Genomic DNA, 10,552 nt, shown 5'->3' on the forward strand with positions numbered 1-10,552 from the left:
CCTCCCCCCCGGGCCCCCTCCTCAGGAGGGGGCCCTGCCTGACCCCCCCGCCCCCGCCCCCCGATCCCCCCTCCCCGGGGACCCCCAGTGTGATGTCGGGACAGCCGGAGCCCCGGCGCTGTCGGGCGCTGTGTTGGACCGGTGTGGGGGGGACCCGCCGAGCGGGCCCGGCCCCGTGTGGGGGCTCCAGGGACGGCGGGGGCGCCGGGCTCCGGCCCTCCGGGCTTTATTCTCCGGCGCCCCGAGCCCGCGGCTGCGGGCAATGAACCAGAGGGGACAGAGGACGGGGAGACAGGAGAGAGGGAGGAGGGGGTAGGGAGAGGGGATCGGGGTGCGGATGAAAGTGAAAGGAAAGGAAAGGAAAGGAAAGGAAAGGAAAGGAAAGGAAAGGAAAGGAAAGGAAAGGAAAGGAAAGGAAAGGAAAGGAAAGGAAAGGAAAGGAAAGGAAAGAAAGGAAAGGAAAGGAAAGGAAAGGAAAGGAAAGGAAAGGAAAGGAAAGGAAAGGAAAGGAAAACGAAACGTGGACAGAGGAGGGAGACGGGGAATAGAAGGAATTAACGGGTAGGGACAGGAGAGGGACGGAGTGGGGGGGGTTTGGGGGACAGAGGGAAGAGGGGGAAAGAGAGAAAAAGCAGGGGAGCACGGGGAGGAGGAAGGAGGGGTAGAGGGGGACAGGAGGGGAGGCCGAATGTCCCGCGCCGCTCCTGGGGAGCGCGGACACGGAGCCGCCGCCCGCACCGAGCTCGCAGTGAGCAAATGGCGGCGGAGGCGATTTCCGGGCTTTAAATCACCTCGGCCCCGCCCCGCGCAGCCGCGCTGGGGCCCCGCGCACCTGAGCCGAGTTTGCCCCGCGCACCTGAGCCGGGCCCGGCCCCGCCCCTCGGAGCCCCGGCCCCGCCCCGAGCCCCGCCCCTCGGAGCCCCGGCCCCGCCTCTGAATCCGCCCCGGGCCCCGCCCCACGGGGTTCGGGCCCCGCCCTTCGGAGCCTCGGTTACGCCCCTTCCCACGCCCCACGCAGCTCCGGCCCCGCCCCTGGAGCAGCCCCCGGGCCCCGCCCCACGGAGCCCCGGCCCCGCCCCTCGGCCCCGCCCATCGCTGCCCGCCCCGCTCCTCCCGCCGGGGCCGGGCCGGGGCTGGAGCGGCACCGGGAGCGGGGCCGGTACCGGGTCCCGCCGCTGTCCCGGGGTCCGGGCGGTGCCGGGGCCGGTACCGGGTCCCGCCGCTGTCCCGGGTCCGGGCGGTGCCGGGGCCGGTGCCGGGCCCCGCAGGAGCCGCTCCGGGCCGGGCGCTGGGGCCGGCCCCGCCGGGGCTCCGGCAGCCCCGGAGCCGCGCTCGGCCCCGCCGGGCCGCTCCGCCCCGAGCCCCGGAGCCTCCCGGCTGCCGCCGGGCCCGAGCTGCCCCGCGCTCCCGGCAGCCCCGCCCGGCGCTCGGCCGCGGCTCCGGAGCTCCGCGCGGCCCGGGGAGCCCGGCCGGGGCTGGGCCCGGGGCACGGGCTGGGCCCGGCCGGGAGAGCCCGCCCGGAGCACCCACACCGCCCTTGGCCTTTCCTCCAAGCCCACAAAATGCAGCGCTTAAATCGCTCGGCGAGGCCCCGACCGCGGCTGAGTGACCCCGGTTTCGAGGCCCCCCTAACACAGGCCACGGGCTCTGCTTCAAGCCTCTAAAATGCAGAATTTGGTCTCTCTGCGCTCCCAAATGCTGTCTGAGCACATTGGTTTCAAGCCCCCAAACCTCTTTCTGTCTCTGTCTGTTCCTGGCCAAATGAGCCCCGTTCTGAGCCCCCAAAGCGCAGCTCTGGGTCTCTCTGTGAGCCCCAAGCTGCCCCCGTCCCTCGTGTCCGGAGCCCCAGGAGCGCCCCGGCCATGGGCAGACCCAGCTGGGCCCCAGCAGCAGCTCCCTCACCCCCAGTGGGATGGGGAAGAGGCCAGACACAAAAACCAGCTCAGAACAGTTTAATAATGGAAACCAGTCAAATACAATCATTTAATATTAATGACAACACACAGTATCAGTGAGAGCAACACGAGCAGTGAGAACAATGACAATAAAAAGGAGAGAAGTCATTCCACAGCCCCCCTTTAACATTAAAAATCCAAGATGTCATCCAGAGCACCACAAACTCCAGTGTGGGGGATTTCCACATTCCTGTCATTTCCTCTGTGGTCAGTCCTGGGGATCTGTGAACCAAGGCAGGCACTGGCTGCTCCTCTGGGCAAGGGAACGGCTCCTGTGCTGTTCCCAAAAACAGAACCCCTGGAATTAGTGCCCTGGGAGCCCAGTCTGGCCCTTCCAGTCACTGGGGGTCACCCAGAGGGTCTTTACCAGCACAAAATGAAAATGAGCTCCTGGTCCAGTGCATTCCAGCAGGATTGGACACTCCTGGCCACGGTGACCAGTCCATGGAAGTTGGACAATCCAGGGTGATTTTAAGTCAGAGACTCAAAACCAGAAACTCAGTTCTTTTCAGCACCTCTTGCTCAAATGTTTCCCTGCTGGAAGAGCTCAATTAGCATTTTTGCTGACCAGACTGCCAAAGCAAGGGAAAAACAATCAGCATTCCCTGAACGCCTCCATCACTTCCACAGCCATCTGCAGCCAGTGGCTGATGGGCAGGAGCTCAAGGAGTGGTATTAATTCCATTATTCCCGAGGTTTGAATGATTCTGGCATTACCCCATGTCCCTGAGTGTGCCAGAAACCCCAGGACTCCAGGAGCTGCAGCCAGCTGCAGGCAGGAGTTTTTCCTTCTCAGCTTTTTGGGAATGTGGGTGAAGGTCCCTTCCCTGTCTGGCTCTGGGAGCTGTCCCTGCCACAGACCCCAGAGTGATCTTGGGCCCCGTTGGAGCCAATTCATGTCACGGCCCACGTCCTACAGGAAAACAGGGAAGTGCCCAGTCGGCCCCAATTCCAGTCAGGAATGTCACAAGCAGCACTGTGGGGTGTTCCTCCAGCTCTGGAAGGGAAGCTGGGATGAGCCCAGTTCCCAGTGCTCCCTGTGGAACAGCACTTCAGGTTTTCAATCAAGGGCTTTTCCTGATGCCCTGAGGCACAGGATGATCCAGACATTTGTCCCTCCCTTATTTCTCACACACTCACAGACTGAGGTCCTGCTCCTTTTGCTCTCCCTCAGGGGCTGCAATTGCCAGTGGGATTTTCCCACTTTTCAGCAGACCAGGGATCATTCTCCAGTGTCTCCAGGAAATTTCCAGAGCTGACCCATTCCCAGTGAGTGAGCTCAGGAGAAGGGAAGAACAAAGGTTTTAGCACTTACCATCTTTCATTTTCCTTTCCCACAACAACTTGCTCTGGCCTCTTTCCATCTCAGAAGGTTCCTTGTCTTTGTTTCAGCCTCAGAGGATTCTGTGAGGAGATTTCACACCCACAAATCAGGATCCCAAACCCAGAGGCTTGTCCATGAAGGTGGAGCAGTGTTGGCTGCTCCAGTGAATTTCCTCCATGTACACAGCTTAAAAACCATTACACCACTTCATAATTACCTGGAGCTGGTGCTGTAACATGGAAAAATTGATTTTCCATGTCCAGAGGCAAGAGATTGTCCTGGTCAGGCTGTGAGACCTTAAACTGCACATTGCTCTGGAGGCTGTGAGTGGGATTCCAGCAGGGATTGAACCTTGTGTGTGTGCAAACCCAGCATGGGACTGGGCAGGTTTTCACTGGGGAAAGCTCTTGCTTTATTCCTTGGCAGCCTTTCTCTGGAATATTAAACAAAGAGGGAGGCCTTGTCCTTAATCCAATTACCACAGGGCAGCAAATCACTGTTTCTTGTTTACCAGCTATGAACAAAACTTGGAGCAGCACTGACAAGGTTGGGAGCTGCTGCTTCACCACACGGTGTCAGCAACAGAGAGAAAACACAAAAGCTGTATCCAAAAACAGGGATAAAATTATTCCTCCTGCTTTTAGTGGGAGCAGGGCTAGTTCTGCCCTGGAGTGACAAAGAACTTTTCCCTCAGACCCCTCAAAAAGCCAAAGTGCAGCAGGGAAGGAAGGAAAGGCAGCTCTGCCTCACCTGCTGGGCACAGCACAGGTCCTGCTGCTCCTGGGCTCTGGGAATGTGTCCGGAGCCAAAAGCACCTTCCCAGGCTGGAGGGGCTTTCCTAAAGCACCACCTGTGGTTCACATCCTACTGGCTTTCCTCTCCCTTGGAAAAGGAAGGACTTCATCCAGAGCCTGGAGAAGGAGGAAACAAGGAGGCCCAGCCCATGGGGACACAGAACTTGTGCAGGAATTTCTGCCCCAGGGATCACATTCCTTTAAATCCAGTGCAAACTCACTAAAGTGACCTTTCCACAAATACCTCCTAAGGCACATGAGAATCCGAGTAAGAAAATAGAATCAAACCCTCTGTTCCATTGGCCTCACACCCCAAATTCCAATGGGACAGACAAGTCCCTCTCCTTGGAAGGCAGCATCTCCCACCTGGACCTGTGCCTTCCCCAGCCTTTGGTGGCCGCTGTCTCCATCCTCCCACACCTCCTCCTCTTCCTCCTGGCAGGGCTGGCTCCCTCATCCTGCAGAGCAAGCACAGGGACAGTCAGCAGCCTGCTCATGCCAGCCTGGGCAGCAGGGACGGGCTGGTGGCACCCTCTGGATGTCACCCCCGTGCCTGGCCCGTCCCTGCTCCGCGGCCCATTCCCGTTCCTGGCTGGCATCTCCTTGGCACGGGATGTTGAACCACAAACGTTTGCTCTGGGGGCTGGGGCAGCACAGACTGCCCGAGGCCGTGGGCAAAGCTCCTGCTCCCACAGCCTCTGCTCCCACAGCCCTGCTGGGGCTGCACAGGGCAAAGGGAACTCCTCAGCTCCTGCTGGAACTTCCCTCCGTGCCCACAAACCAGAGAAACCGTGGCTGCTCCATCCCTGGAAGTGTCCAAGGCCGGGCTGGATGGGGCTTGGAACACCCTGGGCTGGGGATGGAATGAAGTGATCCTTAAGGTCCCTTCCCACTCAAACCATTGGGGATTCCATGGTCTCTCCATGCATTTATTTTGCACCATTTCTTCTCAAATTTAGATCATTTGTTAAAGGACCCATTTAAAATCATTCCAGGACTTAAAAGGGGAGTGTGAAACATACAAGAATCATTCCTACACCCATCAAACAATTGTTAATTAGAAGCCTATTCCCTCATCTCTGTGTTTGTTTCACTTTCCTGGAAGAGCTCATGATCCCAGAGTCTCAGAGAGATGTACTGGGATTACTGGAAGGTTTTCTCTGTCAGAGAGCAAGGGGGGTTTACAACACTTGTTCCTCTGCATCTTTATCCTTTAACCAGCTTTCCCTCCGCCGGCACACACACCGAGCCCTCCGCTGCAACTCGGATCCATTCGGCGGGACACCGACTCCCCCCATTTCCCCCGGTCGCTCCGGCCCGTCCCCGCTCGGGGCTGTCCCCGTTCCCGTTCCCCGCTCGGGGCTGTCCCCGGTCCCCGCTCACCTCCGAGCCCGGCCCCGCCGCTCCCGGCTCCGCGCCTGCGCTCCCGGCTCAGCGGCCGCGGTTCCTGCCGGGAGCGGCCCCGGCCGAGAGCCCCGCGGCCTCGCACGGCCAGTGCCCGTCGTTGTCCCGGTCCCGCTCCAGCTCCATGTCCCGCTCCCGGTGCCGGCGGAGCCGCGGGAAGGGCCCGGAGCGCTCGGAGCCGCAGTACCGGGCGTGTCCACAAGGCGGCAGCACTGAGGGTGTGGCGGCCACCGCGCATGCGCAGCGGTTTTCGGGGTGCAATAAATCCCAATTTCGGTGAATCCCAGATCCCGGGTTGCGGGTGTTCCAGCGGGAGCAGGGAGAAAGAACCCCGCGTACACAGAGCTGTTTCTAGGTCCTTCATACAGATAATATTGTCTATTTCAAGTCCTTTATTGTTTCATTTACATACCTAAAACCTTGTATATTTCTTTTCAAACCCTATGGAGCCATATTCAGAATTCCTTATATTCTGAAATCCTGTCTATAACACAGCATATTTATCTTGAAATAAATAAGGGTTTATATATATATATATATATATATATATATATATATAAATGAGGCTCTTTATACTTTTTACTGGTTTACACATAAATGAATTTTCAGGCATTTTGGGGCTATAGCCTCTCTTTTTTTGGGGGATCCCGTCTGTTTCCCCCTCATTCCCCACCACAGACATTGGGGTGCTCCAAATGACGACATCACCTCACAGACTCACACACTTCTCTTTTTCCTCACCCCCAGAGAAGGCACAAAACAAGTCCAAGTGCCCTGGCCAGCAGCTCAATGCTTCCATAAGAAGTATATCCCCAAAAATGGGGGGAAAATCGGGAGCAGGGCAGCCCCCCAAAGTGTTGGAGTCCCCCCAGCTCCTGTCCCACAGGCAGGCAGCTGCCCCATGGCATGGGAAGTGTCCCCAAGGATAGGGTCTATCTTCCCCCTCAGGCCCCACCACGTTCCCCCTCCACTCCAGGCAGAGGACTCCTCGTTCCAGGAGATGTCTGATCCCTTCCCTTGGCCTTCCTGGACACGGCTGGGCTGTGATGGAATCTGTGCTCCCAGAGCCACCCGGCAGCTCCGGCCCCTGCACTGCTGCTGCACATCTGGCCCAGCCAGGGGAGCTGAAAGAAAGCCTGGAAATACACAGAGCAAACTGGAAACACAGCCCCAAACCTGGAAACACAGCCCCAAACCTCACTCACTTGGTGGTAAAAAGGTGTCTGTGTCTACACAAACCCAGGGAAAACAGCCCCTCTGGAGAAGTCTTGGATTTCCCTTTGCATCCATTGAAGTGGCACAGCTGCCATTAAACTCCCCATCCCCAAAATCCCTGATTACCCTCAGCTGTGGGGTTTTTGGTGTCACTCTGCTAGGAGGGACCTCTGGCCAGCTGCACTGCCCAGGAGAGAGGCCATGGGAATCTCACCCTTGGAAGCAAGGCAGGAATAGGTTAATTCAGAGCACCACCTCAAAGTGTTGGGGAAAAAAAAACTGCAACATTCCACTGCCTCCGCGGCAGGGTGGGTGGGTTTTAGGTGAGGTGACCACACAGGCTGCACATGAGGATCCCTGCACAGGGGTTTTCCAGCTGCTCCAGGGGCTGGAGCCAGCTACAGCGTCTGTGGGAGCGGCTGGGGGTCAGGATGGCTGGGACACGGAGATGAGAGAGCTCTGCAGCCAGGATTTGGGGTTTATGGCAGAGGGCCTGGGTGCAGGGCCCTGCTGGGAGCTGCCAGCCACAGCTCGGAGCAGGCCCCAAAGAGAGAGAAATAGAGTGGGAGAGAGAGAATGAGAGAGCGAGGAAGAGTAAAGAAGGAATGCAAGGGCGTGGTAAAGAGAGACTGAATGAATGGTTCTCATTACAATACAATAAATCCTCTTCTGTGTTAATATTCTAATTCTTACTAACCAATCTAATACAAGGTACAAATATTATAGCATTTACATACAGCCTATAAGAATCATTACATTACCATACTCTGTTACCTTTTAAACCCTGAAAACTGCTCTTTGGACCCCTTCTGCCAAGCTAGAAGGGTCTGCTCTGACCCTTGGGCCTGTCTGCAAGCAGAGGGTATTGTTTCATCAAGAGGGATTACTTCAGCCGCCCATACCATTGTTCTCCAGTTGTTCAGTAACCAAGGTATCTCAAAGCTTGCTTTCTTTCAATCTTGCTTATAGTTTCCATATTCTCAAAATCTTTTGCCAGGCAATCATATTTATAAGGCTTTCCTGTTTCATCTTCCCCAACAAACATCCCCGATGGTGTTCCTGTTATCCCTTCACCCCCCACTCCTGGCAGTATCCTGCCCAAAAAACACAGGCACCTACGGGCCCTATGCCTCCATCACAGCTGTCACTTCAGCCCCCTCCCAGGGAGAAGTGTCCTGCGAAGAGGAACTCGGGAGCAAAACCAGGGGAAGTGAATCTGTCTATATGGAAAGAGTCACCATTTCACAGCAGAAACTTCCCTAACTCTTTATTCCCCAAAAGTTGCAGCACCTGCCCTGTGCTGCTGAAAGCGAAGCCCAGCCGGGCAGAGCTGGATCAGAGCCCCCAGCACCTGCGGCTCAGCATTCCCGAGCAGGAGGTGCCATCCCCGGCTGGTGACACTGCAGACCCTGGGGAAGGACGGGAGCGGGGCACAGGAGGCTGCGGAGTCCTGGTGGGGCAGAGGGAGGGACAGACACCTTCCTGCTCCCCACCCCCTGCGCTCGGTTTCCACTCTGTCATTTCTCACATGCCTCAGTTCTCACTTCTCCTTTCCCTTTTGTCAGTTCTCTCAGCCAGCTCATCTTCCCAGCTCCGGTCCCAGCGCTCCCACTGGTGAGGGCCCAGCATCGGCTCGGCCATGGGCTGGGGGCTCTGGGGGCTCTGGGGGGCCCCGCTCACCTGGGCTCTGCTGGCCTGGGTGACAGGGGCTGAGCAGCCCCAGGAACTCTCGTCCTTCTCAGGATTTGGGGTGTGCAGCAAGACCTTGAATCTCTCACGTCTGGAAGTCCTGCCGGGCGGGGGCTGGGATAACCTCAGGAATTTGGATATGGGCAGAGTCATCAACCTGGGCTACTCACAGTGCAAGACCACAGAAGATGGATCTTACCTCATCCCAGATGAGATCTTCACCATCCCCCGCAAGCAAAGCAACCTGGACATCAACTCCGAGATCATCGAGTCCTGGAAGGATTACCAGAGCATCACCTCTGCCTCCATCAACCTGGAGCTGTCCCTCTTCTCCTCCATCAACGGCAAATTCTCCAGCGACTTCCACCGCACCAAGACCCACCAGGTGAGGGACAAGGCTGTCACCACCCGCGTGCAGGTCAGGAACCTGGTTTACACTGCCAAGATCGACCCCGAGGCGGCCCTGGACAAGGCTTTCAAGAAGCAGCTGCTGACCATCGCCAGCCACCTGGAGAACAACCAGACCCACATGGCCGATTTTCTGGCCGAGGTGCTGGTGCTCAACTACGGCACCCACGCCATCACCTCCGTGGATGCAGGAGCCACCTTGGTGCAGGAGGACCAGATCAAAGCTACCTTCCTGAAGGACAGCTGGGCCACACGGAGCACTGTCACCGCCTCGGCCGGCGTGGCCTTCCACAGCATCGTCAATGTGGGAACCAAGGAGTCCCTGGACGTCAGCTCGGGCTTCACCAAGCAGTACCTGGACAACCGCACCAGCTCCAGGGTGGAGAGCATCGGTGGGACCCCCTTTTACCCAGGCATCACCCTGAAGACGTGGCAGGAGAAGATCCAAAACCAGCTGGTGGCCCTGGACCGCTCGGGGCTGCCCCTGTACTACTTCATCAAGCCGAGCGCGCTGCCGGAGCTGCCGGTGCCCACGGTGCGCAGGGTGGCCCGGCGGGTGGAGCTCGCCGTGCTCCGCTACTACACCTTCAACACCGCCCTGGGCTGCACCGACGCCTCCTCGCCCAACTTCAACTTCCACGCCAACACCGACGACGGCTCCTGCACGGGCACCATGGCCAACTTCACCTTCGGGGGAGTCTTCCAGGAGTGCGTGGGCCTGGGCGGCCCCGACACCGACGCACTGTGCCGGGCGCTGGAGCAGAGGAACCCCCTCACCGGGGCCTTCTCCTGCCCCGCCACCTACACCCCGGTGCTGCTGGGGGTGCAGGAGCGGGAGGAGGGTCACAGCCACCTGGAGTGCCACAACAAGTGCACCCTGGGCATCTTCTGCCACCGCAAGTGCCAGGACGTCTTCTGGCTCTCCCGGGTGCAGTTCAGCGCCTACTGGTGTGCCGCGAGCGGGCCGGTGGCGCCCAACTCGGGATACCTCTTTGGGGGGCTGTTCAGCACCCACGGCGCCAACCCCCTCACCGGAGCCCAGTCCTGCCCCTCGGGGTACGTCCCACTGAAGCTCTTCGGCGAGCTCAGAGTGTGCGTGAGCCAGGATTACGAGGTGGGGGCCAAGTACGCGGTGCCCTTCGGGGGCTTCTTCAGCTGCCAGGCAGGGAACCCCCTGGCTGGGCAGCACCGGGGCACGGCCGAGGACCCGCACGCCAAGGGCTGTCCCCCGGGCTTCAGCCAGCACCTGGCACTCATCAGCGACAGCTGCCAGGTGCAGTTCTGCGTGCAGGCCGGGCTCCTCACCGGGGGCTCGCTGCCGCCCGCCCGCCTGCCCCCCTTCACCCGGCCCCCCGCCAACCTGCCCGCCGTGGACACGCTGCTGGTGCGGGACGGGGACAGCACCTGGGTGAGGGACGGCCAGAGCCACGTGTGGCGGCTGGCACGGCCGGAGGAGGTGCAGCACGCGGCCGAAATGGTCAGCGGCCGGGGGCTGTCGGGGGGACAGGTGGCCGGAGTCACCGTGGCCGTGCTGGCCGGGCTGGCCACCGGCCTGGGGACGGCCTGGTACGGCCACCGGCGCTACAGGGCCAGGGGGTACCGTAACCTGGGCACAGGGGACAGCCCGGCCCCCGCCAGCCCCGAGCACAGCACGGTGCTGAGCGTGGGCGAGGGGTACCAGCAGGAGCTGGAGGGGACGGTGCCCTGAGTGCCCCCTCCCCTCGTGCCCCAAATCCCCGAACCCACGGGAAAAGGAGGGAGCC

General features: G+C 59.5%; 1 protein-coding gene and 1 long non-coding RNA gene across 5 annotated transcripts; one reads left to right on the forward strand and one right to left on the reverse strand.

Moving 5' to 3' along the window:
* Positions 1–1,936: 1,936 nt before the first annotated feature.
* LOC135303627 (uncharacterized) lies at positions 1,937–6,701 on the reverse strand. Of its 4 annotated transcripts, XR_010365108.1 has the most exons (7): positions 6,683–6,697; positions 5,457–5,828; positions 4,440–4,531; positions 4,030–4,190; positions 3,497–3,712; positions 3,271–3,359; positions 1,937–2,492 (listed from the first exon to the last, which is right to left on the reverse strand). It is a non-coding gene; the product is annotated as an uncharacterized LOC135303627 (long non-coding RNA). The 4 variants fall into 4 exon arrangements; XR_010365106.1 differs by lacking the exon at positions 4,030–4,190; XR_010365109.1 differs by lacking the exon at positions 4,030–4,190 and having other exon boundaries at positions 1,937–2,868.
* Positions 6,702–7,506: 805 nt separating this feature from the next.
* Positions 7,507–10,517, forward strand: MPEG1 (macrophage expressed 1). Its single transcript, XM_064425665.1, has 2 exons — positions 7,507–7,623; positions 8,258–10,517. Exon 2 carries the CDS (start codon positions 8,332–8,334, stop codon positions 10,495–10,497), a length of 2,166 nt encoding a protein of 721 aa, XP_064281735.1. The 5' UTR covers positions 7,507–7,623; positions 8,258–8,331; the 3' UTR covers positions 10,498–10,517.
* Positions 10,518–10,552: the final 35 nt, after the last annotated feature.

This window comes from Passer domesticus, chromosome 6 (genome assembly GCF_036417665.1).
Source record: "Passer domesticus isolate bPasDom1 chromosome 6, bPasDom1.hap1, whole genome shotgun sequence".
NCBI classification, from domain to species: Eukaryota; Metazoa; Chordata; class Aves; order Passeriformes; family Passeridae; genus Passer; species Passer domesticus.

Excerpts from the sequence above, each read along its gene's own strand:
- MPEG1 (XM_064425665.1), top strand. The coding sequence starts at position 8,332 with ATGGGCTGGGGGCTCTGGGGGCTCTGGGGGGCCCCGCTCACCTGGGCT.